This window comes from Pan paniscus, chromosome 5, assembly GCF_029289425.2.
Source record: "Pan paniscus chromosome 5, NHGRI_mPanPan1-v2.0_pri, whole genome shotgun sequence".
Lineage (NCBI taxonomy): Eukaryota > Metazoa > Chordata > Mammalia > Primates > Hominidae > Pan > Pan paniscus.
The window spans coordinates 35,403,639-35,429,622 of record NC_073254.2 but is presented as its reverse complement, the minus strand read 5'-3'; the positions used below and the strand labels follow the sequence as shown (position 1 = coordinate 35,429,622).

General features: G+C 37.2%; 1 protein-coding gene across 3 annotated transcripts in view; it reads right to left on the bottom strand.

The window, feature by feature from the left end:
• CDKAL1 (CDK5 regulatory subunit associated protein 1 like 1) overlaps positions 1-25,984 on the bottom strand; it is a 704,387-nt gene that overhangs the window by 443,854 nt on the left and 234,549 nt on the right. For all 3 annotated transcript variants that reach the window (XM_003823187.6, XM_034961532.3, XM_034961530.3), the window contains exon 8: positions 7,847-7,967. In XM_003823187.6, the coding sequence (XP_003823235.1) occupies positions 7,847-7,967 (121 nt within the window). The remainder of the gene's footprint in view (positions 1-7,846; positions 7,968-25,984) is intronic.

Sequence of the window (25,984 nt, the reverse complement as noted above, 5' to 3'; positions counted from 1 at the left end):
TTCATATAACTTTCACTTCATTCATAGTCCAAACTATCATATTCTCTTTTCTACAAAACAATCATCTATAGTAAGAGAAGCAATTCGAACTATATTCCAGGTTAGCCAGAAAATTTTTTCTGCATTTAAGAAACACTGCTGTCAACTGAAATACTTAACAAACATTTATGGAGTGAATACTGTGAGAAAGACACTGTGCTGAAAGCTACAGGAGAGACTAAGATGAACTTTTTTTGTTTGTCAAACATTCACTTAAAACTGAACAGGTGAAATAGGAAATTGAAGAACCAACATTGAACAGCATAAAGTCGTAACCTCACATTCTAGTCCCAGCAAATTTCTTACCTAAATAATAGAAAGAATAAAAAGAAATCAAGGGTAGAAGGGGTCTCAGAGAATGACGGTAGAGTAGAAGATACAGCAGCATCAAGATTTGAAAGAAAATATGTATTAATGTGCTAAGCTATACATTCAGTAGGTAGCACTATACCCATGCCAGAAAAGACATCATCTCTAAGATCTCACCTAATTTATTCAAGTCATTCAGCTAGAAAATAAAGTGTCTATGACTACAAACTCCAAGTGCAGAGCTCCTTCCAATGTATTATAGATTCTACTACCTTCTCCAGAATAGGCTGGTGTCACATTCTAGGCTCATGACAAAGATTAAGGTTCCTGCCACCCATAAAGCTTACAGAAGAACACGAATAATAACCACAGCTCTGTACTCACCCTACGGTGTGCAAATATAGCAGTTATAATACCTAGATTTTAAGTTTCATGAGAGCCATGTTAGGAAAACTATAAATTTACTTTTGAAAGAATATAATGTAGTGAACATCATATAAATTGTGTGACTTGATGTAAGCTACAACTGTTAGGCACAGTCACACTCTTAGCTAGTATTTAATCAGGCCACCTTCCAGAGGAGATTGCTCTGTATGTTTAAGCTATCTTTTATCTTTAGTCAATACCAGAAGCTTTGCTAATTAGCATGTAAATAATAAGTTTCCATTTTTGAAAGTACTGGTCAACTACTAATTACAAGTAGTTAATAGCATAAAAGACAGTCGAAATAGGGTCTCAGTTAAAGAAGGGACACTTAAGATAAGTAGATTGGGTAAAATATTTTCCAAAACAGAGTAAAGAATCTTACAACACACACTAGCCTAAATCAGTGTTTCTCAAACTATATATAGTGACAGAGCAGGATTTTTACTTCCAGCCTCTTATAAACCAGTATCTGGGTAAAATACAGTGAAAATGAATTATAACTCGCTGCAGTGACATCAAACTGCCTTAAAAGTCTCTATTTGTGTACTCATCACAGACCAACAATCTGTAGTTAACTGGTTCACAGAACACAGTTTGGTTAGTACTGGCCTAGACCATTAAAGATATGATTCTGGCTTGGTCCCTGACACACTCTCACTCCAGACACTAGGTAAGGAATTCTGGTTGCCTGAGGATGTATTATCTATAGTGAGACAGTATGTTGCTTCATGTGGCTCAAGTGAACCTTTCATACAAGGTTTGATTCCACCACCCAAAAAGAGAGACAACGAGGACTCCACCAACGTTACAAGAACAGCTGGACAGTGCCAGCTTGCTTAATAAATTCTTGTTGGAGACTGTGGACTAGGACTTGCTTTCATTATAATCTGACAGCTGAGTTGTCAGGTTATAATGAAATAATGAGTTTGAAATATCCATTCAAATATTTGTAGATAGCCTACGTATCCAGAACTGGAATAGAAACTGATAAATTTTGTACATTACAGACATAAAGTGTAAAAATCTGAGTTAGTTTTCCCAAAGCCAGAGTGTTACAGGGGGGAAAAAAATGCTTTTTAAAATGATAATAAATTCAAGAATATAAGCTCAAAGAAAATTATATTCCCCTTAAAGGTTCTCAGTTACCACCATATGTCTGTCTGATGGCAAATAACAAGAAAGACAAGATAAATTTTAAAAGATGAAGTATCAGTAAAATATCACAGGGTCAGACAGTAATTTCTAAGATGTGTTTTGCCTGAGGGAGGATTTCAAACCTTCAAGCTAAGGATAATCTGATAGGAGTATCTTAAAAATGATATAATTTATATAAGAACTGTTAAGCAGCATCTAACTCTTGGCTTTGGAAGATAAAAATTGCCAAGGAACTGTCAAAAAGGATGACTTTCATAGGGTCAGAGAAGGTAAAATAAAGCACAGATGTCCTTTATGCCACAATTTCCAATTTTTTTACTTTTGTCCCCTACACTACCTCCTACCCGTCTCCACACTGTATTCCCACTGCTAGAAAAAATAAGGGAGTCAAGGCCGGACGCAGTGGCTCACCTGTAATTCCAGCACATTGGGAGGCCGAGGCAGGCAGATCATGAGGTCAGGAGATCGAGACCATCCTGGTTAATATGGTGAAACCTCGTCTCCACTAAAAATACAAAAAATTAGCCGGGCGTGGTGGCGGGCGCCTGAAGTCCCAGCTACTCAGGAGGCTGAGGCAGGAGAATCGCTTGAACCCGGGAGGCGGAGCTTGCAGTGAGCTGAGATCGTGCCACTGCACTCCAGCCTGGGTGACAGAGCGAGACTCCATCTCAAAAAAAAGAAAAGAAAAAAATAAGGGAGTCACACAAATGGGAGACCTGACAAAAACAGCTTTTCAACCTTAGCTTATTTCTTCCATTCATGCACATGTTGACTCCCTATGATACTGACCATTACATTTGGTTGACTTTTTAAAAAATTCTACATAAATATCCACAAACACCGTATCCTTCTGTGCCCATCCAAAATTTATACAATCTGAAATTTTCAACTTCTTCCTTGGCTAAAGCAACTGATGTACTTTTATGTTTTGTTTTATTTTATTTATTTAGAGATGAAATCTCACTCTGTCGCCCAGGCTGGAATGCAGTGGTGTGATCTCAGCTCACTGCAACCTCCACTCCCTGGGTTCAAGCAATTCTCCTGCCTCAGCCTCCCGAGTAGCTGGGATTACAGGCACGCACCAACCACCACATCCAGCTAATTTTTGTATTTTTAGTAGAGGCAGGGTTTCAGCATGTTGGCCAGGCTGGTTTCAAACTACTGACCTCAGGTGATCCACCTGCCTTGGCCTCCCAAAGTGCTGGGATTACAGGCATGATCCACTGCACCTAGCCATACTTTTATATTTTAAGCTAGAAATATAACAAGGCATAACAACTTTGCAAAGTCTAATGGTTCTAATAGTAACTTCAGTATATAATAAAAGTTGCTACAAATGAATTTTCCTAAATGAAATGAAATTTCCTAAATGAAATGAATGAATTTTCCTAAATGAAAAATGAAAAATTTATGGAAAGTCAGATCTACATATTTAATGTGGAAGCAATAAAATTTTGAAAAGTGTTAGGATTTTACTGAGAAGGCTCATTTTCTACTGAAAAATAATTATGAGTATAATCATTTTAAAACATTTAAAAGTAAGTGAAAAAAAGCAATGAGCTCCACCAGCATGAAAAAAATGAAATCTGGCTGGGCATAGTGGCTCACACCTGTAATCCCAGCACTTTGGGAGGCTGAGGTGGGTGGATCACAAGGTCAGGAGTTCGAGACCAGCCTGGCCAATATAGTGAAACCCCATCTCTACTAAAAATACAAAAATTAGCCGGGTGTGGTGGCGTGTGCCTGTAGTCCCAGCTACTCGGGAGGCTGAGGCAGAAGAATCAATTGAACCCAGGAGGCGGAGGTTGCAGTGAGCCAAGATCGTGCCACTGCACTCCAGCCTGGGCGACAGAGCAAGACTCCATCTCAAAAAAAAAAAAAAAAAAGAAAAAGAAATCCAAGCTAATATGTTATAGAATGATAGTGTGGACAAATACGTATGGGAATGCTTTCATGTGAGAGCAAGTGATAAGGCTGCAACTGATTCAGGAAGATGATTAGCAGTCTGAGAAAATTAGAAACCCATTTCTCATTCTGGGACAATATGGATTAAATTTTCGTAATATCAAAAGCATTATTTGCTAATGTACCGAGGATCAACACTCTACTCTAATGTGAAGGATACAAGAGGATGAGAGTGATGCCAAATCCAGTGAGCTTTCAATCTTTTAAAGTGCAGGCCCATTTGAAGAAAACATTAAGTCTACAAGAGGGAAAATTCAAATAATATACATAAAAAATTTTACCTAAAGGCTATTGAAAATGGTTACCTAAAGCAAATTTTTAAAATTTAAAATTGTAAACATTAAAAAATTTTTAAATATTTTTAAGATTAATTTTTAATTAATGTACAGCAACAAGAACTCATAACTTATAAAACATTTACTCAACAAATATTTATTGAGTGCAGGCAGCCCTCTGTATCCATGTGTGTGCCATATCTACAGATTGAACCAATCATGGATTGAAAATATCTGGGGCCAGGTGCAGTGGCTCATGCCTATAATCCCAGCACTTTGGGAGGCCGAGGTGCGTGGATCACAAGGTCAGGAGTTCAAGACCAGCCTGGCCAATATGGTGAAACCCCGTCTTTACTAAAAATACAAAAGCTAGCTGGGTGTGGTGGCACACGCCTATAGTCCCAGCTACTCGGGAGGCTGAGGCAGAAGAATCACTTGAACCCAGGAGGGCAGAGGTTGCAGTGAGCCGAGATCGTGCCACTGCACTCCAGCCTGGGTGACAGAGTGAGACTCTGTCTCAAAAAAAAAAAAAAAAAGAAATAAAATATCTGGAAGAAAAAAAACACTTAAAAATAATGCAATAATTAAAAGAAGCCAAATTTTTAAAATACAGTATAACAACTATTTAGGTAGCATTTCTATTGTATCAGGTATTATTAGTAACCTAGAGATGATTTAAAGTATATGGGAAAACGTAAGTGGGTTATATGCAAATACTACACTTTTTTTTTTTTTTAAGACGGAGTCTAGCTCTATCTCCAGGCTGGAGTTTAGTGGCATGATCTCGGCTCACTGCAACCTCTGCCACCCAGGTTCAAGTGATTCCCCTGCCTCAGCTTCCCGAGTAGCTAGGATTACAGGCACACGCCGCCACGCCCAGCTAATTTTTGTATTTTTAGTAGAGTCGGGGTTTCACCTTGTTGGCCAGGATGGTCTCAATCTCCTGCCCTCATGATCCATCCACCTTGGCCTCCCAAAGTGCTGGGATTACAGGCGTGAGCCACCACGCCCGGCCAATACTACACCATTTTATATGAGGTACTTGAGTATGCATAGATGTTGTATCTGAGGAGGTCCTGGAACTAATCCCCTACAGATACCGAGGGACAACTGTACTCACTTTGTACTAAACACTGAACTCAAAGATAATAATGTAATGACAATTGAAATACGTTCAGCCCCCAAGGAGCTTACATTGTAGTGGAAGATACAAATGACACAGTGTGTAAAGTGCCATAATCAGGATACATAGGGAATGTTGTGGACACAAATTAGAGTGAGGGATAGATTTAGCCTGGTTGCGGAGGGAGAAACAAGCAGACAACCCAAGAAATGAGCACACAGTTGAGTGCAGGAGGCTCACCCATGAGGTGAACGGGGAAGGACAGACATGCCAGGAAAACCCTTCAACCTACAGGGAGGCCTGCAGTCAAGACAGAGAAGAATCTGGAGTTTTGAGAATTTCAAGTAGTTCAGGAAGACTGAATACTGGGGTGTGAAGTAGGGAGTGACAAAATGAAGAAGAACATAGAGACTAGAAAAATAAACAGTTAAAAACAGACACTCAGTAGGCCAAATACGTACCTGGAAAGTTACCATGCAGAGACCTAATGGATCCTAATCTAACAGAGTTTGACAGACCCTGAAATACTAATGTTTTAAAGGCATGTGTCTAGCCAAAAGCCCCGCATAAACACACACACAAAACCGGCATTTTTCAGCTGGGTGCAGTGGCTCATGCCTGTAATCCCAACATTTTGGAAGGCCAAGCAAGTGGATTGCCTGAGTTCAGGAGTCTGAGACTAGCACGGGCAACACAGTGAAACTCCATCTCTACTAAACTAGAAAAAATTATCCGGGCATGGTGGCGTGTACCTGTAATCCCAGTTACTCGGGAGGCTGAGACAGGAGAATCACTTGAACCCGGAGGCGGAGGTTGCAGTGAGCCAAGATCACGCCATTGCACTCCAGCCTAGGTGACAGAGGGAGACTCCATCTCAAAAAAAAGAAAAAAAAATCTGCATTTTTCAGGAGAAAGTGTGATTAGCCAGCAAACTCCAAATATTATTGTCCAATTTGCAAGGCAATCTGTACCATGATGATAATTTAGCATAGTCCCACTAAACTGTCAAATTTTAAAACTTAATCATTCATTCATTCAGTCAATAAATAAATATGCATTAAATCCCTACTGTGTATAATTTTCTACTCACTGGGGATAGAGTGGTAAATAACACAATCAAAAAGGCCCTGCCCCCATGGAGCGTATATGCCAGTGAGGAGAGACAATTAAAATACAAATAAATGACCATTTATATATTTCAATGCCAATTAAAGTTACAGAGGAAAACAAAGCAACTGTGAAAAAGAGAAGGAATGTTAGAAAGTTTGCAATTTTAAATAGGATAATCAGGAGTTGCGGGAAAGTATTATAATGTTTGAATGAAGGGGAAAAAAGAACTGAGGAAGGGGAAAGCAAACAGCCTTGCATTTATAATTCGGCTCAGGCTAGACAGACAGAATGAATATGTGAGGTACTCCAGTCAAGCGACAACTGTACTTCTCACTGTTAAATTCTGCTTTAATTACTAGTTTCTGAGCTTGATAAGTTTGGGTTTCTGAATCTTCAACGCTGAAGGCCAGATGCTGGTCTACAACAAATTCACCAAGTCACTGAATGCCACTCCATGGGGTTTTTTGGGAAAAACCGAATGACTTTGGTCAACCTTCTCTAGTCTTTGACAGCAGTGTGGAGGATAAACCAGAAAGTGGTGAGACTACAGAAAAGAGGGCTACTGACAACACAACCGCCACTGTCCTGGAGGAAGTAAAGCCATTGGATTCAGAGAAACAGGCAGATGGTGGACAAGGAAGCTGTTCACCGGTTCTCAGTGAGAAGGAGCATGAAGAAAGAGCAGAACAGAACGAAAACAATTTCAAATAAAAGGGAAGGAGGATGAAGCAAAAGGGGCAGAACAGCTTAAATCTGTGGGGAATGAGATGTGGTTGTACGCGTAATTAGGTGCTCCCTGTGATTTAAGAAACAGAAGCCCTTCATCTCATCAAATTTTCAGAAAATGTTTCTTTTTCTGATGGACTCATAATTTAAAGAATGCAAAAATTCAATAAATGCATATGAAACAAAGTATAAATGAGTATACCAAGAGTTATAATCAAGGACTTTAAATCAAGGTGTGGAAATTAAAAGAGTACTTAATATTCTGTCATGATGCTTCTTTTAAGTTTAAAGCTCAGAATAATAACATTTTAAAATATGCATTTCAAATAGTGAATAATGAAAACGTGGTTAGTATCTTGGGCAACATTTACCATACCTTTACTGGAAAAAACAGTCGAATATGACAAGTGTCTTAATCATTCCACAAAATAAAGTGCTACTTTTTTCAAAGATTTTAAAAAAGGGCATAGCTGGGAAATGAAATCCATGTTTATTACCAAAAATGGGAATAATATTAAAGTTATAAAAGCCTGCTGCAAATATAAGTGTAGTTTACATACAGGAAACATTTCAGAAGAAACTGTATTTGAGCACATTTTGTAATTTTTCTTTCCCAAGAAAATGTTCAGCTACTTTTCTATGTCACATGTCCAAGAAAAAAAAACTGAATTCATGAAATATATTGAATATTTTATGAGCAAATTGGAGAGATGCTTACCCGGTATTGATGGAAATGATTTCTATCAGTGGATTCTTCCTAATCTTCGGCAAATCCAATCGTGCTCCCCCAAGCCGCCTTCCATTATCCTTTTTCTGACCCAGCAGTCTCACAGAGTGACCTTCAAATCAAGCACATAAATATACATTAGCAAGAGTTACACACTTCACTGTAACTTAACGCTTTCAACAAATGTGTTCATTTAACTTCTTTTCGGGAGCAGGGGAAACAACATAGAAGAGTGAAGTGTGATCATTTAAACTTCAGAAATACTGTCAAAAGGAAAAACAGTGGCCAGGTGCAGTGGCTCACACCTGTAATCCCAGCACTTTGGGAGGCCAAGGTGGGTGGATCACCTGAGGTCAGGAGTTTGAGACCAGCCTGATCAACATGGTGAAACTCCATCTCTATTAAAAATACAAAAATAAGCCGGGTGTGGTGGTGGGCGCCTGTAATCCCAGCTACTCAGGAGGCTGAGGCAGGAGAATAGCTCGAGCCCGGGAGGCGGAGTTTGCAGTGAGCCCAGATGGCACCACTGCACTCCAGCCTAGGTGACAGAGTGAGACTCCATCTCAAAAAAAAAAAAGAAAAGAAAAGAAAAAAAACAAGAAAAACAGCTGTATTCAGGGCCTACTTGCTTTGCTTATATTTGCACAGATGAGAAACAGAATACCCTCAAAATATCATTTCTACAGGTATAAATACTCTCTAGCATATGCCAAATATGCATGTGCAGCAGGAAGGGTTTCCTTGGGCACTAGGCCTGCCTGCCATTACATTGCAGAAAAAATGAGTAATTAAAAAAAAGCAAAACCAAGTATCTGCTCAAAGCAAACAACAAATCAAACAAGTAAATAAACAAAAAGCTGAGATAAAATTATACTTTAGGGCTGGATTTTTTTTAAACAAACAAACATTTTAAACTTATTTTTACACACTATCACAAAAGGAAATCAGATCACTATTAAGAGCCATTAAAACATTTGTAATTTTTTAATTTTGATATAATTTCACACTTGTAGAAAAAGTGGAAGAATACAATACAAAAAAATCCCATACCCTTCAGATTCAATTATTATTTTACCATATTTACTTTGTCATTTTTTCTTTCTATATGGACATATTGCATTTTGTCTTTTTTTTTTTTTTTTTTAGTTTAGGTTTTTTAAGAGACAGGGTCTCACTATATTGCCTAGGCTGATTTCAAACTCCTGGGCTCAAGCAGTCCTCCTGTCTCAGCCTCCCAAAGTGCTGGGATTACAGGCATGAGCCATCGCACACGGCCTAGACCTATTGTTTTTATAACTTTACTGAGGTATATCCCATAGCCTATAAAATTCACACACTATGAGAGTAAGAGTCAATGATTTTAAATACATTTATAAAGTTTTGGCCAGGCATGGTTGCTCACACCTGTAATCCCAGCACTTTGGGAGGCCAAGGCAGGCAGACCAGCCCAACCAGCATGGTGAAACCTCATCTCTACTAAAAATACAAAAATTAGCTGGGTGTGGTGGTGTGCACCTGTAAACCCAACTACTCGAGAGAGTGAGACAAGAGAATCACTTGAACCTGGGCAGCAGAGGTTGCAGTGAGCCAAGATCACGCCACTGCACTACAACCTGGGTGACACAGCGAGACTCCGTCTCAAAGAAAAAAAGTTTTATAATCATCACAATAACTCAATTTTAGAACACAGGAAGTCAATGTTCTAAAACTGAACAACTGAATGGAACATCACCCCAAAATAAGAATTTGGGGGGTGATGTAAGTGTTCTAAAATTGAGCTTATCAGAGTCTATCTCTATTCACATACCAAATATAGGGAATTTTGTCAATCCATTGACCAGCTGATTGACATTTGAATTGCTTCCAATTAACAGCTACCATAAAAATGCTTCTGTGAACATTCACATACAAGTTTTTGTATGGACATATGTTTTATTTCCCTTGGATATATTCCTAGGAGTAGAACTGGTGGATCATGTGGTAAATTTATATTTAACATTTTAAGAAACAACTGCTTACGAAAGCAGTCATACCATTTTATGTTCCCATCAGCAATGTATGAGGTTTTGAGTTTCTTCATATCCTTGCCAATACTTAGTACTATGGCTTCTTATGATAACAGCCATTCTAATGGGTGTGTAGTGGTATATGACTGTGGTTTGAATACGCATTTCCATAGTGAGGAATGATGTTGAGTACCTTCTCATGTGATTATCAGCCAAATGTATTTCTTATTCAGTAGAATGTTATGACGATTAATTTTATATGTCAACTTGACTGCGCCACAGGGTACACAGATATTTTGATATTATTCTGAATGTCTCTGTGAGGGTGTTTCTAGATGAGATAACATTTGAATTGGTACACTGGGTGAAGCAAATTGTTTTCCCAGTATGGATGAGCCTCGTCCAATTAAACAAAAGTCTCAATTTAAAAAAAAAGGCTAAAAGTGAGCTCCTCCTGACTGACCGTACGAGCCAGAACATAGGTCCATTTCGGCTTTCAGACTCACACTGAAATATTGGCTCTTCTTGGGTCTCAAGTGTGCCAGCCTGTGGACTGTAACTTAACACCATTGGCTCTCCTGTTTCTTAGGCCTTTGAACTCAGACTGGAACTACATACACATCAGCTCTCTGAGGTTTCCAGCTTGCTGAACGCAGATCTTGGGACTTCTCAGGCTCCATGGTTGCATGTGCCAATTCCTTACACTACGTCTCTTTCCATACATACACCCATTGGTCCCAACTAATATAAATGTCTACTCCAGTATTTTCCCAGTATTTTAATTAGAGTATTTGTCTTACTGAGTTGTAAGAATTATTTACATATTATGGTTATAAGACCTTTATCAGATATATGATTTATAAATATTTTCTCTCAGTCTGTGGCTTATATTTTCACTTTCACAATGGTGTGCCTTGAAAAGTAAATGTTTTTTCAATTTAATGAAGTTCAATTTATCCAGTTTTTTCTTTTATGGCTCATGCTTTTGGTGTCACATCTAAGAACTCTTTAGCTATATTAAGGGCACAGAGATTTCTCCTGTGTTTTCTTCCACGTTTTATTGTTTCTGTTCTTACATTTATGTCTAGAATTCACTTTATTTTTATGTACAGTGAAGGCCTAAGCTCTTTTTTTAATATGAATATTCAACTGTCCTGATGGTATTTATTTTCCTTCTTCCTCTTTTGTGCTATTGGCACACATATTAACATATACAGTTATATACAGTAGCACCACTTATCTGTGGTTTTGCTTTCCACAGATTCAGTTACCCACAGTACAGTATAATAAGGTATTTTGCGACAGGAAGAGAGAGACACCCCACATTCACATAACTTTTATTACAGTGTATTGTAATAATTATTCTATTTTCTCACTAATGTTGTCAATCTCTTACTGTGCCTAGTTTATGAATGAAACCTTATCATAGGTATGGATGTATGTACAGGAAAAAACATGGTACATACAGGGTTTGGTACTCTCCATAGTTGCAGGCATCCACTGGGGATCTTGGAATGTATCTCTCATGGTTAAGGGGAGACTCATGTAAAGCTAAAAATATGGTGCTATAATTATTGTTTTTTACGTAATTGTATGTTTTTTTCCGTTTTGTTTTCTATGAGACAGGGTCTCACTCTGTCGCCCAGGCCGGAGTGCAGTGGCACAATCATGGCTCACTGCAGCCTCGACTTCCTGGGCTCAAGCAATCCTTCCATCTCAGCCTCCTGAGGAGCTGAGACTATAGGTGTGCGCCACCACGTCCAGTTACTTTTTAAATTTTTTTTATAGAGATGAGGTCTTGCCATGTTGCCCAAGCTGGTCTCAAACTCCTGGGATTAGGTGATACTCCCACCTTGGCCTCCCAAAATACTAGAATTAAAAGTATGAGTCACTGCACCTGGCCTATGTTGTTTTTTAATAATGAAAATGTGAAAAATATGTTTACTCATATAAATACCATTTCTAGCATTTTTCACTGCTCCTTGGAATCCAAGTTATCATTCAGTGCCTCTTCTTTTCTGCCTGACAAACTTTCAGTATTTCTTACAAAGCCCATTCCAGTTTCTGCTGCATGTGCAGAAGAAACAACTTCTGGTTAACTGAAGGTATGTGGAGAGTTTCACAAGCCTCATAGCGCTAGCTCAGCTCCCAGAATTCCCTGCTAAAACCCTGGCTAGTCCGTCTGTCCATTGCTTGCACCAAACAGGTCAGTAACTTCAGTCCAGTAGAGCCACAGACCTTCCCTACTGCTTGCCATCAAAATCTCCACTGAACCTGACAGTTCTCCAAATCCACTGAGCTGTCTTGGGAGCAGCAAAGAAGCTGCTGGCTTTCATGGCCTGTTTTGCCCTAGTTGCAACCTTACTCACCAAATAGAGGAGGGAAAATGGAGCAGCCCCAGCATTAATACCACAGACTTACACTGTTTTTATCCAAAGTTCAGTTCTTTCATGAATAAACACTTTTCAGTTTGTTGAATGCTTTTAGTTGATTTCCAGAGTACTGACATGATTTGCTTTTGACTGCTTGTGCAGCTTTAGCATTGCTTTTGAGAAGGTTTGTTGACCTCCTCATGCCATCATGACAGAAGCATATTAAATGCAACTTTTAAAAAGCAATCATTAAAATAACTTCAAATACATAATTAGTACAGCTCTAAGATTCTAAGTAGTTATATACATGTTTCATTGCCTGTCATTTCAGAAAGCTTTATTGCTTAAATATCTCCGGTACAACTTTTCACAACCAAAAGTAATAACACCATCAGTCATAGCCTCTTTGCACTACTCACTTTAATAAGAAACATTTAGTACTTTATTCGTTCTGAAAATGTATGCTCTGATATGGAAACACGCTAAAGTCAAGCAAGCATTTGGCATGTTGGATTCCACAGATTTTCAAGATAAGTTAAACTCTCCAATCAAAAGCCCAGTTAATGAAGAGGTGAGCAAGACTGGCATGCTAACATAATAGTTCTTCAAGAGATGCCAAGAATTCAGTAATGACTATGCAAAGGCATGCTATTTTCATACTTGCATGAGACAAATTTCATTATATCCTGCTGCGACTCCAGTAATATGCAGCCTGCACTAATAACATTTGATAAATTATTCATCTTCACTATCTACATGCAAATAAAGGAAAGTATCTCTGCCTGATGGTATAATGAGTTATTTTCCAATCCAATGATTCATTAAAGAGCAGCAGACCTAACAATAGTCTGTTTTTTTTTTTAATTGAAAACTATTGCACACTAAAGACAAAGTAGGAAATAACCTAACAGTCACTTGTTATATCTGGCCAAAGATGAAAGGAGGGAATTTCAACAATAAAACAATTATTTGTTTAAAAATGGAGTAGCAGAACAAAACTTTTATTTGTTATATACCCTTTCATTTAGAAATCCTCTTTCAAACAGAACTGCTGTTTCAAATTAATTCCTTAAATCCATAAACCATATAGTAAATATAAATACTATTTACTATCAATTTTATGTGCAGTTATCAATACTGCTGCCATCTAAAACAAACTAAAACTTACCAGAATAAAGAATAAAACTGAAAGAGATGTCTTAAAGGAAGCAAGTCTTTGGAAAGAAAAGGAGAGAGGACAAGGACTCAGGACCAGAGAAACATGCTGAAGGAGTTGAGATGTGAAAGGTAAAAGGCAAATTTTTGGAGCAAATTTGTCCTGAAAATGAACATGCTATACTTAAGAAAGGACCATGAGACAAAGACCATAATTACACATTCACACATTCCTTCTTTATTTGATCCTTTCTCGTTAGCCACTGAGGCCTAGCACTGTGATGGAAAAAGAATGGCTGCTCACTGAGCACTGGTTTGTTTTGTGACTACTGTGAATCAGCCTTTTGGCTTGAGTGAAGGGAAAGAGAAAAGAAAGAAAGCAAAACAATACAGAAAAGAAAAAGGGAGTGGGTTTTTATATCATTTCAATCCCATGTAATAAGAAATTAAAGGAGGAAATATTAATAGGAACAGATGGGGAGATGACGCTCAGTGTGACAAGATCAACTGATAATGACATGAGGCCACCGAGGAGATGGTGATAAATATGTAAAGTGACTAAAATAGATATGCAACTTTAATAAAAAGATGAGAAAGGAAGGCTGGCATATATGTAGAATGAGACATACTCAAAAATGTTATATTTCTGAGATCTTTTATCTTTTCCATTTTTAATGTAAATTCACATTTCACCTCCTCTAAATAATGGTCAAATATGTCTCAGTGGGTTTATTAACCCGCTTTAATAAACATCTCTCTGAGTTGTTATGTACAAGTGTCAGATACAATTCAACCCTGTTAAAACCAAATTCAATTTTAAGCCCTGAGGTTTTCAGCAGTTATTTATAAATCAGCTACAAAACCTGATTCCATGCTGGTTTTTACATTTGATCTAATCCATTAAAGAATGTTACTAAACCATTTTACCAACTAAAATTATTATACATTGTAAAAATTTGAACCAAAAAGCTAGCTTTTGATACAATTCACTGCTGTGTGCACATTTCTGAATTCATAATACTGAAATGCTTATGAGAAGAGAAACCAAGGCACTGTATATGATTTGTACAGTAATTGCTACACTAGTTGAATCAATGTTCAATGCTGTCTATCGATCTTCAAGAACAAAAATGTTTTCTAAATCTCATGGTGCTACCTGCATTGGATGGTGTTAGAACCGAGGGAAAACATCCCACCCATGTATACTAGAAAGCCTGGCCTGTCAGCATATCAGGAAGCCAATCATAAAGGTCACTCACAAATAGAAAAGAACCACCTCCCCGAACATAAAGACATATATTAATTGAGTGATGGAAACATAACTAGCTACAAAATATATCTATTAACTAAATTACGCTCCTACACACAAACCAATCTTCTCTGTTTGGTTCTCACGTTCTAAAGTGGGTTGCACATACGAGCTTTAGAATATCATTCATATTACAGAAATACCAATGATCTGGCAACTTGGACTCGTATTGTTTATTTTTTCCCTTTACTTTTTTCTAAAGGCTCTATAAACAGCCCGACTTTTCTTCAATACTTCATTCACTCCATCTAATTTTAAAGGCCATTCACTGTTTTCTTAATATGTGACCACCCACCTCCACTACCACCAGAGAGGGCTCATGCCAAGGCTTGTTGGTTTTATTTTTTATCTCTTGATGACTGGTCTCACCTTGCACAAATTTGGTTTCATTAAGTACACACTGAAAAGACTTGTCTGAACCCTAGCTCTGGGTCAGCCTGCTGGAAATATTCCTAGTGAAGCAATCCAACACGATGATGGGGGCAGAGGGCAGAAGGGTGGCAGAAAATTCAAGCAAAAAAAGTTTTTTAAAAAATGAATAAATGGGCCAGGTGCGGCAGCTCACGCCTGTAATCCCAGCACTTTGGGAGGCCGAGGCGGGCGGATCATGAGGTCAGAAGATCAAGACCATCCTGGCTAACACGGTGAAACCCCATCTCTACTAAAAATAAAAAAATTAGCTGGGCGTGGTGGCAGGCACCTGTAGTCCCAGCTACTCAGGAGGCTGAGGCAGGAGAATGGCATGAACCCAGAAGGCGGAGCTTGCAGTGAGCCGAGATCGTGCCACTGCACTCCAGCCTGGGCTACAGAGCGAGACTCCACCTCAAACAAAAATAAAAATAAAAAATAAATAAGTAAATAAATGTACCGTACATATCAATTCTCACTTAAATTTGATCACATCAATTTGAATTTTATTTAAGAATATTATACAAAAGTGCCCAATTTAATCTGTTTTTCTACAAAATGTCCATAGTTACCACTTAAAGTGTCCTTAACAGGCATTTTAACTACTCAATTACAAAGAACAACAAAAGTGTAGTCAAAGTTTGTCTCTACTCCATTCAATATCATTCCTCATATACAGGTACTTCTTAGAAGAAAAAAAGGTAGGTATTCACACTAAAGTGTGACACTCCTTTGAAATATTTCATCTTAAAAGAAGAAAAGAATATAAAACACAGAAACTGGGTTAAATGGAAGAAGCAGCTTTGTCACAAGTCTAGATTGGAAAACTTTACACAAAATGGTAGAATTAACTAAAAAACACAGAATCTTTACAACTCAAGCTCTAATTGTTTGTTACTGACATTAAATAATTTCCTTTTTCAGCAAGTATGAAGAGTTTGTTAATGACAGCAATGATACCTAGAAAAAGATATTAAAATGAGAAAAGAATAAGAAGAGACTGTCCAAAAAGACAGAACTCAAAGTATAAATCAGAGTATAAGTAGAGAGCCCACTAAGGTACTGATGTTACCAAGGTGCATTTCCAGAGTTTAACAAAGCATGAAGATTCCAACACCTTACCTGGTGGACTGGGGAGGAGGCGAAGGTAAGATCACAGTGCACAGTTTAAATCCCTAGAAATCTGAGAATTGTTTAATATCAAAACTCCTGCTGTACAAAAAAGTACCTACTCTATAATCTTAATAATGTAAAATTTATGTATGGACAAGAATTATGGAAGAGAACATGGAAAGATGAAAACATTTACTGGAATGGAATGTTCTTAGGCAATTTTTTTCTTCCATTTGGACATTATCAATGGTATAACTAATAATTAAGTTACATTAAACAAAGGATACATATAACAAAGTAATCTGCATAAGCAAAATGTCCTTTTACTCTAATGGAGATACCTTCTGGGGCAAATTACAGTAAGTATTTAATTTTATGTTTTAATTACTATATTTTTTGCAAGCAGATATGTCTTTTATGACAGTGGGAGTAGACTTATGTGGTGTCAATTTATTTTTTCAGAATCCAAATCAAATGTACATCAAAACAGTTAAAAGTCAAAGCAGTCCCATGTCAATAACTCAACGTTAGTATTGACCCTTAGTAGAACTCTTCAGATCATTAGCTGTCTTGCTACAACAGACTCTCCTGAATTCTAAATTTATTAAATGGCTCCAAGCCTTTGATATTTACAGCAATAAAGCTATGAGCACTTCTGTTTCTGTATGTAAAGCAACCACAGCAACAATACAGAACATAACGATTTCTCATGCTCAAACCTGTATTCCCAAAGATACTGTAGCCAGTGTTGAAAGCAAAGCAGACCTTACAAAAGACAGCACTCAAGCTGCTGGAAAATGAGAACAATAAAATATACAAGACAGAAGGAACTTGTAAGCCACAGTTAACTTTTAAAATTGAAGCTCAGAGTCCCACTGAATTAGGCCATTTTATGCACTGCTATAAAGGAATACCTGAGGCTGCGTAATTTATAAAGAAAAGAGGTTTAATTGTCTCACAGTTCTGCAGGCTGTACGGGAAGTATGGTAACAGCATCTGCTCAGCTTCTAGTAAGGCCTCAGGAAGCCTCCAATCATGGCAGAAGGCAAAGGGGGTGCCCACCTGTCACACGGGGAGAGTAGGAACAAGAAAAGACACGAAGGGGACAGATAACACACACTTTTAAACAACCAACTCACGTGAGAATTCCCTATGGGCCAGTACAGCACCAAGCCATTCATGAGGGAAACGCCCCCATGACCCAAATACCTCCCACCAGGCCCCACTTCCAACAGCGAGGATCACATTTCAAAATGAGATTTAGAAGGGACAAACATCCAAACTATGTTGTACTCACTTTCAATCACAAATGAACATGTCAAGTCTCCTCGTGCTAATTCAACTCAAGCCACCATAAAGTGTGACAGAAGAGATGGGAAGCAGTAAAGGCTGGGGAATTTTCCCATCTATGTATCTTAAAAAATGCCTCTCTGACCTTGCTGACCTTCATTTCACTTCCAATCAAGAACTGAATAATCTTGTACTGTAGGCAGCATAAATACAATCTAAATGAGAGGAGGCCCCTGGAGCTCACTTTGCTTCAAATTCACTCTCTTAGTCCTCAACCCGTTGAGATAAGTGTTATCACTGCCTTTCTATAGAAATGGCAAGAGTGAAATAAGTTTTAAAATGTAGTTAAAACAAAGAGGATGTACATTTTATATTGTAAGTCACTGTATTAATGTACATGCATAACTGAAACAAAAGTTCCATAATACCATAGATGAGCTTAGAAAACGAAGCATGTATGAAAGATTACTTTTTAATATTTAAAACCTTCTCTATCTTGAGCCACTACTTTGACTTCTGCCTTAAAGGGACTTAAGGTCTCGAGGAAGGCAGACTGTTGAACAAATAAGTGGAAGGACGTGTCAGAGATGATCTGACAGATGTTTCTAAGTACAGAGAGACACCACAAGGGAGTGGTCAACTCTCCCAGGGAAAATCAGGAAAGGCTTCAGGGAGAGGTGACACTGAAGTCTGGGAGGCAGAGCAAGCAGGATACAAATTATATACATGATTATATCTATTTCACAGTACCTTTTCCTAGAATTCCTGCTTTTGACTGATTTTCCACTTCTTAAAACCAAGCTAGTTAAAAGCCTATCACTTTAACTGGATTTCACTTAAAAGATTTATTAAGACTTGGCAGGAAGGGGCCCCATGGTGAAAGACCACGCCTTCAAAAATGAAAATGCTCCTAAAAATAATGTATGAAGTAGAAATTATGTGGGCTTGAGATTCTTAGTTCTAGTCGAAAGACTAATCAAACATTGTCTTAAAATTTAATTTTTAAAAATGACAGTGTTGGGCATGGACTGTTAAAGATTGAAAGTTATGAATATTAAAATACTTCTGGTTACAGCTGCAAAACTCATGTGGCCTAAATACATAACTAGGATTGAGAATACAAGATTTAAGACATATCCTTAAAAAACATCGCAGGATTTTTTTGACCTAACCATTTGACAGTTAAAACTCTATATACAAAGTGTGTTTTACATTAAAACTTTCAAAACTTATTCTTACAACACATACACAAGAATTTTCTCTATAGAATCTTTCATTTGCTTTTTTTTTGGCTGGCTTTTTTAACGGTTGCTTATAGTTAGGGAATACGTTCACTCACTCATTTCCCAATTTAAGCACCTTTATAGCATGGTATGACTCAAACAGTATACTCAGAATTTTCTATAAAAAATTAAGCATATCTTTATTAACTCCTTACAAAAGAATGTTTTATGTTGGCACAAAATAAAACAGCAAATAAAAGAGAAAAAAAGAGTTTAAAAAGATCAAAGAGGAAACAAGACACATGAAGGAACAAAATATATAAGAGAAGATCTAAAGGGAACATGGAAAAAAAGTGAGCAGTGATCTTAAACAACAGGTATCAGAAAAGAAAATAATAAATGGGCCTCACTTTCTCATTTCCGTCTGTTCAATATTAACAGCTTCACAGAATAGAAAGGAGGGTATGTGGAACAAGGGGACTAGGTTTCAAATTATAGTACACTGCTGCTTGGCTGCATAATCAGTAATGCCAGGCTTCCTGTGGAGTAGAAATGAATTAATGTATATGAAAATGGTAAGCCACAAAGAGCTAGACAGAAGTTAATTACAGTTACTACCATAATTAAACAATTGTACTCCTATCAAAACATACAGCGCTAATGACGTTTCTCAAAAGCAAGATGGCAAGGGACTTTTTAAAACTTTCAAGCACTAGAAGTTAAAGTCAGATTCCATTTCTTTTAAAAGCTCTGGAAGGCTAGGAAATAGGTCACAAATAATTGCATTGATAATGATGATCAAGGCCGGTGTGGTGGCTCACACCTGTAATCCTAGCACTTTGGGACAAGGCGGGGGAGATCACATGAGGCAAGGAGTTCGAGACCAGCCTAGCCAACATGGTGAAACTCCTTCTCTACTAAAAATACAAAAATAAGCCAAGCATAGTGGTGCATGTCTGTAATCCCAGCTACTTGGGAGGCTGAGGCACAAGAATCGCTTGAACCTGGGAGGTGGAGGCTGCAGTGAGCCAAGATCGCACCACTGCACTCCAGCCTGGGCGACGGAGCAAGACTGTGTCTTGAAAAAAAAAAAAAAAAAGATGATCACAAGTTTGTGAATGACATCTTAAATATATAAATTAAAGTAGATTAAAGGTCACCCTTGTGAAGTCACTCATTTGCATTGTGATGTACTTTCCCGGGTGTGAGTTACGGGAAAAAGGCATAGGTAATGAACCTGGAACCGTAAATGGTCCTGGGTGAGGATAAGCACGTGTGTTCAGGGACCATGTCAGAGAGCCAAGGCTGTTTTTCCACCTCAGGACGCCTGAGTGATATGATCCTTACCTGTCTAGAACAGGGGCTTACCATGGCAATGAATCTAGGTGAGTGGCTGCAGGGCCGACTCCCCAGCTCCCAGTTTCCCAATAGTCTGGATTAAGCAGTCTGCCATCTCCCCTCTCAGGTCATGGGTCCTCTCAGCCACCATCCCTCTCCCAGCAAACATTCTTGAGAATCACTGCTCTAGGTAATGTTACCTACATTAAATCCCCTCAAATCACTTTTTCTCTCGGCAAACCAAGTTACCAAGACTGAAACTACCTCTCTCGAAGTCCTGAAAATAAACATGCTCCTGGGTAGAAATGAAAGCTCCTTCAAAGAGGCACAGAGTTTTTGAGCAACACTGGGAAGCACACTCCCTGTCACTGCCCAGAACTGCATTACAACTGAATGGAGGAAGGGCAAAAGAGTCCAAGAACTGGGCATTACTCAAGACCCTCTTCACTAAAAAATATAGAGGTACACCAAACAAAAATGCATGGTACCTCTGCCACAAACATCTTCAGCTTCATTTTGTAAGAAGGAGGGCACAAGGAAAGAAAAAGTAAAATCTGGCATATAGAAATCGGGGTGCGAGATAAAGGCTAGTCACATTCTATTAACTTCTGCTAGAGATCACTATCTAAAATGCCAAAAACTATTCTAATGACAGACTCTGAAACTCAATTTTATATTACAGACGCATGCACTTCAAGAATTTCAGAGTGGAAGTGACCTTCCATGTGATACAATTTGCAACTCAGGAAACTGAGAACCAATGAGTTTGTATGGGCTGTTAAAGATGGCATTGTTAGTAATACAAACAAGCATCTGCACACAGCTCTTCATAGTCTCAATCAAGGACTCTCACCTATCACAGCAGCACCCAACAGCACCCAACACAGCAGCTGACTTTTCAGTGCAGCTTCAAGAAATGGTGCACTTTAATTTTCAGAATTACAATAAAGATTTAATGTTAGAAAGCATCCTTTATAAGGACATTTTAATTACTATTTCTTTATTACTCAATACAGTGCATACTTTGTTATAAAATGGTAGTACTGAGATAAACTTCTTTAAAATATCCAGATATCCAGAGGATATCCAGAGTTGATATCCTAACTGAAGTCTCCAAGTGAGTTTTCTCTCCCTCAAATTAATAAGTGAAATTGGTATTTAGTCTCTCCGTCTCCAAAGTAATTGCTACATCTCTGCTGTATACTTCATAATGTGTTACAGAATGAACTTCTAAAAGAAAAAATGTGCCAATCACCAAATACTAGAAATAAATGTTCAAATCGATTAAACATTATTGTAATAATCCTGTACCAATTATTATCAATATTAGGTTTTCTAAGAAAAGATCCATAACATCACTAAAGAAAAGTTTATCCTACACCTAATTAAGTTAATTATTCCAATTATCAAATACAATTTTTCAAGAAAAAGAGAAAGTCAGATTTAAATTTCTTTTCTACCTACATCTGAGCCATCAAATTACTTTGTGGTGCCAGTTTTCACTTGACTGTGACATAATAAATTATTTCCCTAACAATAAAATCTTTGTTTTTTAAAAAAAAAATTGAAGATGATAATTTCTATGTCCTATCAAAGCTTTAGATACTGTATTTCTAACATGACCTGGTTTCTATTTTATATTTTTAATTTTAGGGAAATCAGCTATAAAATACTAAAGAAGAATTACCAATACAATACAATTTACTATTGTGCTGAGAATAATCAAAGCAAAACAGAAAATACCACAATTAACCTACAACTTTACCCTGCATTTGAAAAATGCAATGAAGCTGCTAGTATTTTATTTTTTTCTCTAACTTTACAGTCTCATCTATTCTCAATATATTTTACTAACCAAAAATAGTGCATTCTCTAATGAAGAATAAAATCTCTCCAGTCACGTAATAAAGCACGTGATACATATGCAGTGTATAAAAGCAGTGTAGCAACTGCCAATTCTCTTAAAAGTTGGTTATAATAAAGGAAGAATATAAGATGAAAAAATGTTATTTTTGTATTTTCTTTTAAAGTATACTAAAACTCTTAAAATATATACATTAAGTGAACATTTTGTATGGAAGCCTCAAAATATGATTAATTGATCTACTTGGTATTTTTCTTTTTCACTAAATAATTCCTACTGTAGTAAATACTATAACATTTAGGTATAATACAAATTCTTTCTGGGATTGATGCTTTATTTATTTATTTATTAAGAAAAATTAATATGGTTGAGAAACGAGAACCCTGGGAATCAGAAGTTGCCGTATCTGAAAATATTAAGTACCAGAAATAAAAATGATTAAAATACACATGTAAAAGCAAGGATGTTCAAACATATATTTGCTCATGTTAACAGTTTCACAAAAGTCTAAATGATAATACATTTTTAGAGATTTGACAATACTTGTAGTCTCACCTTCATGAAATCTTCCAAAACACTACCAGGATTCACAAGAGTTAATGTGTAAGTGTAATTTAAGAGTAGGCAAGTCCTCGTTAATAGTTAAACAAAGAAAGATGGGGATACCACACTGGACAGGTCAGTGGGACTACTAGCGGAAGGGCTGGGTCATGGGAAGCCTGTGGGGTTCAAGCCTAAAGTAATTTCCTTTCCTTGCTTACGGCAATCAAATCTAGTAAACCACTATAACAGTGTATTATGTGAAAACTACAATATGATTATCAACTTGAACTATTCAACACTATGCACCAGCTCACCCCACCAAAACCCCAGAATTAAGAAATCAAAAGTTACAGAAATACCCAAGTCCTCATATAAATAAACTCCATTAATGATGAAAGGTGGTTTCAAATAATTTAAAAAAAATGTATCTTTGATCAGAAAAGGAAATATAAGCGATAAATACACTAAAGCTGTATAATTAAATTTAAGATGAACAAAAAGCATGTAAGACCATTCTGAAGCCACCATAAAGCAGTAGAATCCACTTGGGGGATTCATTTAGGCATTCATTTGTGTTCTAAAAGCCTTAATGGCTAAAAATACTTGATAAATGTAAAGTTACTTACTATCTTCATTTAAAAAAACCCAGTGAACTTGACCACTTACAATGTTTAAAGAAGACTTTTTCTAGAGCATCTATTACATATTTTGTAGTGGATAAACACTGCTGCTGCTCTGTATGTGTGTAGCTAAAAACAGGACTGATAATTTGGCCAATACAGTTATAAAGTTACAGAAACACAGACAAGACAACACATGCTGGCTTCTCTTACAAAGTCCTTTCTGGTATTATTCCAAACCAAGGTATAGAATGAAGTGATGTAAAAAAATCAACTAAAAGTCTTATCATAGAATGTTTTTGTTTGGGGCCATAAAGAAATTAGCCTACTCTTATTTTTAAGAAAATGTTATGGTTTGAAAAATGCTATTTAAGAGAGAGAGAATGAATAACAAGGAGTTCATCCTAGAAATAATGTATGTAGATGTACAGAATACAAATAAGTAAAGCTAGAATCCTATTGTTAACGCGGGGAAACTAAAGGAGATATAAAGAAAAGAAGATAGCAAAACAGATAAACTGAGTGCATTTTAGAATGTAACCATTACCTTTGCAATTGGAAATGCAAGTTACCAAACTGTAATCAAATAGTAAAGTTAACTTTACTATACTCATAAACTTAAAACAAACAGGCTCATTGAAAAAAACTAAATAAAGTAATAAATCCCTGGCTCCTTTACTCACTAGAAGGTAGAAGTTATCATGTATTTACTTACACCGATGAGACTGGAAAGTATTCCTAATATGTAAGGCAACCCACAAACTTTTTCCCACTACATTCAGACTATACTAACTGTATCAGAGATTACATATAATGAGAGGATGCATACAAGTGTTCTTTCAAAGCACATATTAAAAATCAATAAAAATTATTTTATCGAAATGCAACTATTGAAAAAGCAGATGTGTTTTTGTGGTCCAATACCCTCCCAGATATACCATGCTACATATCTAAGCTCAATCACTTACTCATTGAGGTTGGAAAACATCCTCAAGTAAGTCTGCATTGAGCTCTGTAAGGTGGTTATTCAGTCATTCACACTGATCAAACCACACTTGATACAGTACTGCTTCCCAGTCTCAACCTATGAACAGTTTATGCTCTAAATAAGTACCACATGCAAAATACAAAACCTTACAGAGTGAAGATTAGTAGCAATGTCTTAAATAAGAAAGCTGCTTGGTGACGTACTCTGGGAATTTAGGTCAGTCTAGTGCAAGATGGCACCAATTACTGAGAAGTTAGGAAAAAACAGAAAATCAGTGAAACTTGCAAATTATATACCACATTGGGAAAACTCTAAATTACCACCACTTGAGGCATTTGGAATCTAACTGAAAGAAATACCAGCAAACATATTAATTACAATAGGGATCTCAACAGAGGTTGATTGGTGAAGAAACATGACGTAATGGTAAAAACATTTTTCTAATGTCGATAGGTAAAATTTATTTGCAATAATTTGTCATAAGATATCCAATTAGACTATCTTTCCACAAAGATAAGATTATTTTTAATGATATTTTGTTTAGAAGATTTCACATACTTTTTTTGGAAGAAATGCAGATTTATATTCCTTTCATAGTTTTCATACAAAAAAAAGTTTTTAATGACCATATGAGCCAAGACTAAGGTACGTATGAATATTTTTAAAAGACAGAAATGAATGTGAATCCACTAGATGCTGTATTTCTTTCCTTACATTCAGTTCCACACCTTATAAAATTATCAAAGTGATACAGGAAAAAATCCTAAATTCATTATAATTTCATATATCCTGAAGCCAAAACCACAAATGAATGGAGTTTTCTTGTTGCTATTAACATGATGAAGATCCATTTCAGAATAACTTATCAAGAATTTGCCATTTTGATACAATCAAGACAGATAAATGAAAATAAGCTTTTATGGTTTTATGTTAATTACAATAGAGTTAAATGCTTTTCGTATCAATGTACCTTATTAGTACAGTTCTTAAAATACTACTTGGTGTAACATAAGCAGCAATAAGAAGAATGCAAACAGGCTGTATGTCTAAAGCCCCTTCAAAGATGAGATGAAGAGAGCCCAACAGGGATCAAATGTGGAAACAAGAGGGTTATAGCAAAATCCTCTTGTCAGGCGGTATTCCATCTGGCCCTTCTGGGCAGAGCCTTGCTTCTCCACAGCTAACTTCTTATCAATCAGGGTACCAGCAAAGCAGATGGCTCACCGCATAACTAAGAAGATTTTCATAAAGGAACGATTTACTAAAATCTGGGCAGGGTTAGGAAAATCAACAGACAATGCGGTACTCTGAGGCTAGCAACAATGGGGTGCTGTTTCCATCCCAGAGGCAAGGAAGAGAAGAGCTGCAGAAACCTGGAGAAAGATAAACAGGGAGGGTCACCGGACAAGAGCTGTGACCTTAGGGTAAGGAAAGCAACCAACCCAAAATAGGCAGGGAGGGAAGGAGAGACGGGAATGGATACTCTTAGCTTGCTCTCTTGTCACATCCTCCAATTGGCTAAATCCAACTGGACATAAGATGGCAAGAATCTTACTGATTCAATCCATACAGGTCAGCCTCCACGGACACAGATCAAGATGGAGAATAGATGTGGAAGGACAAACAGAAGATATCCACTTCTGTGGAGGACCATCAAGTAAATGTAAAGCACAGTGAAAAAATATATAAGAAACATCAAGCAGCACAGTTGGCTGGAGCAAAGGGTATAATGTATAGCATGCATGGACAAAAGAAGTGAAAATGGTAGAAAGTCCCAAATTAACTTGGTGGGTAAGAGGCACCAGTGAGAGTATACATACAGGAAAGTAAAATAATCCCAGGTTAATGGTAGCAGGATATGCAGTCAGATTGAAAGGAGAGTCACTGATGGCAAAGATCA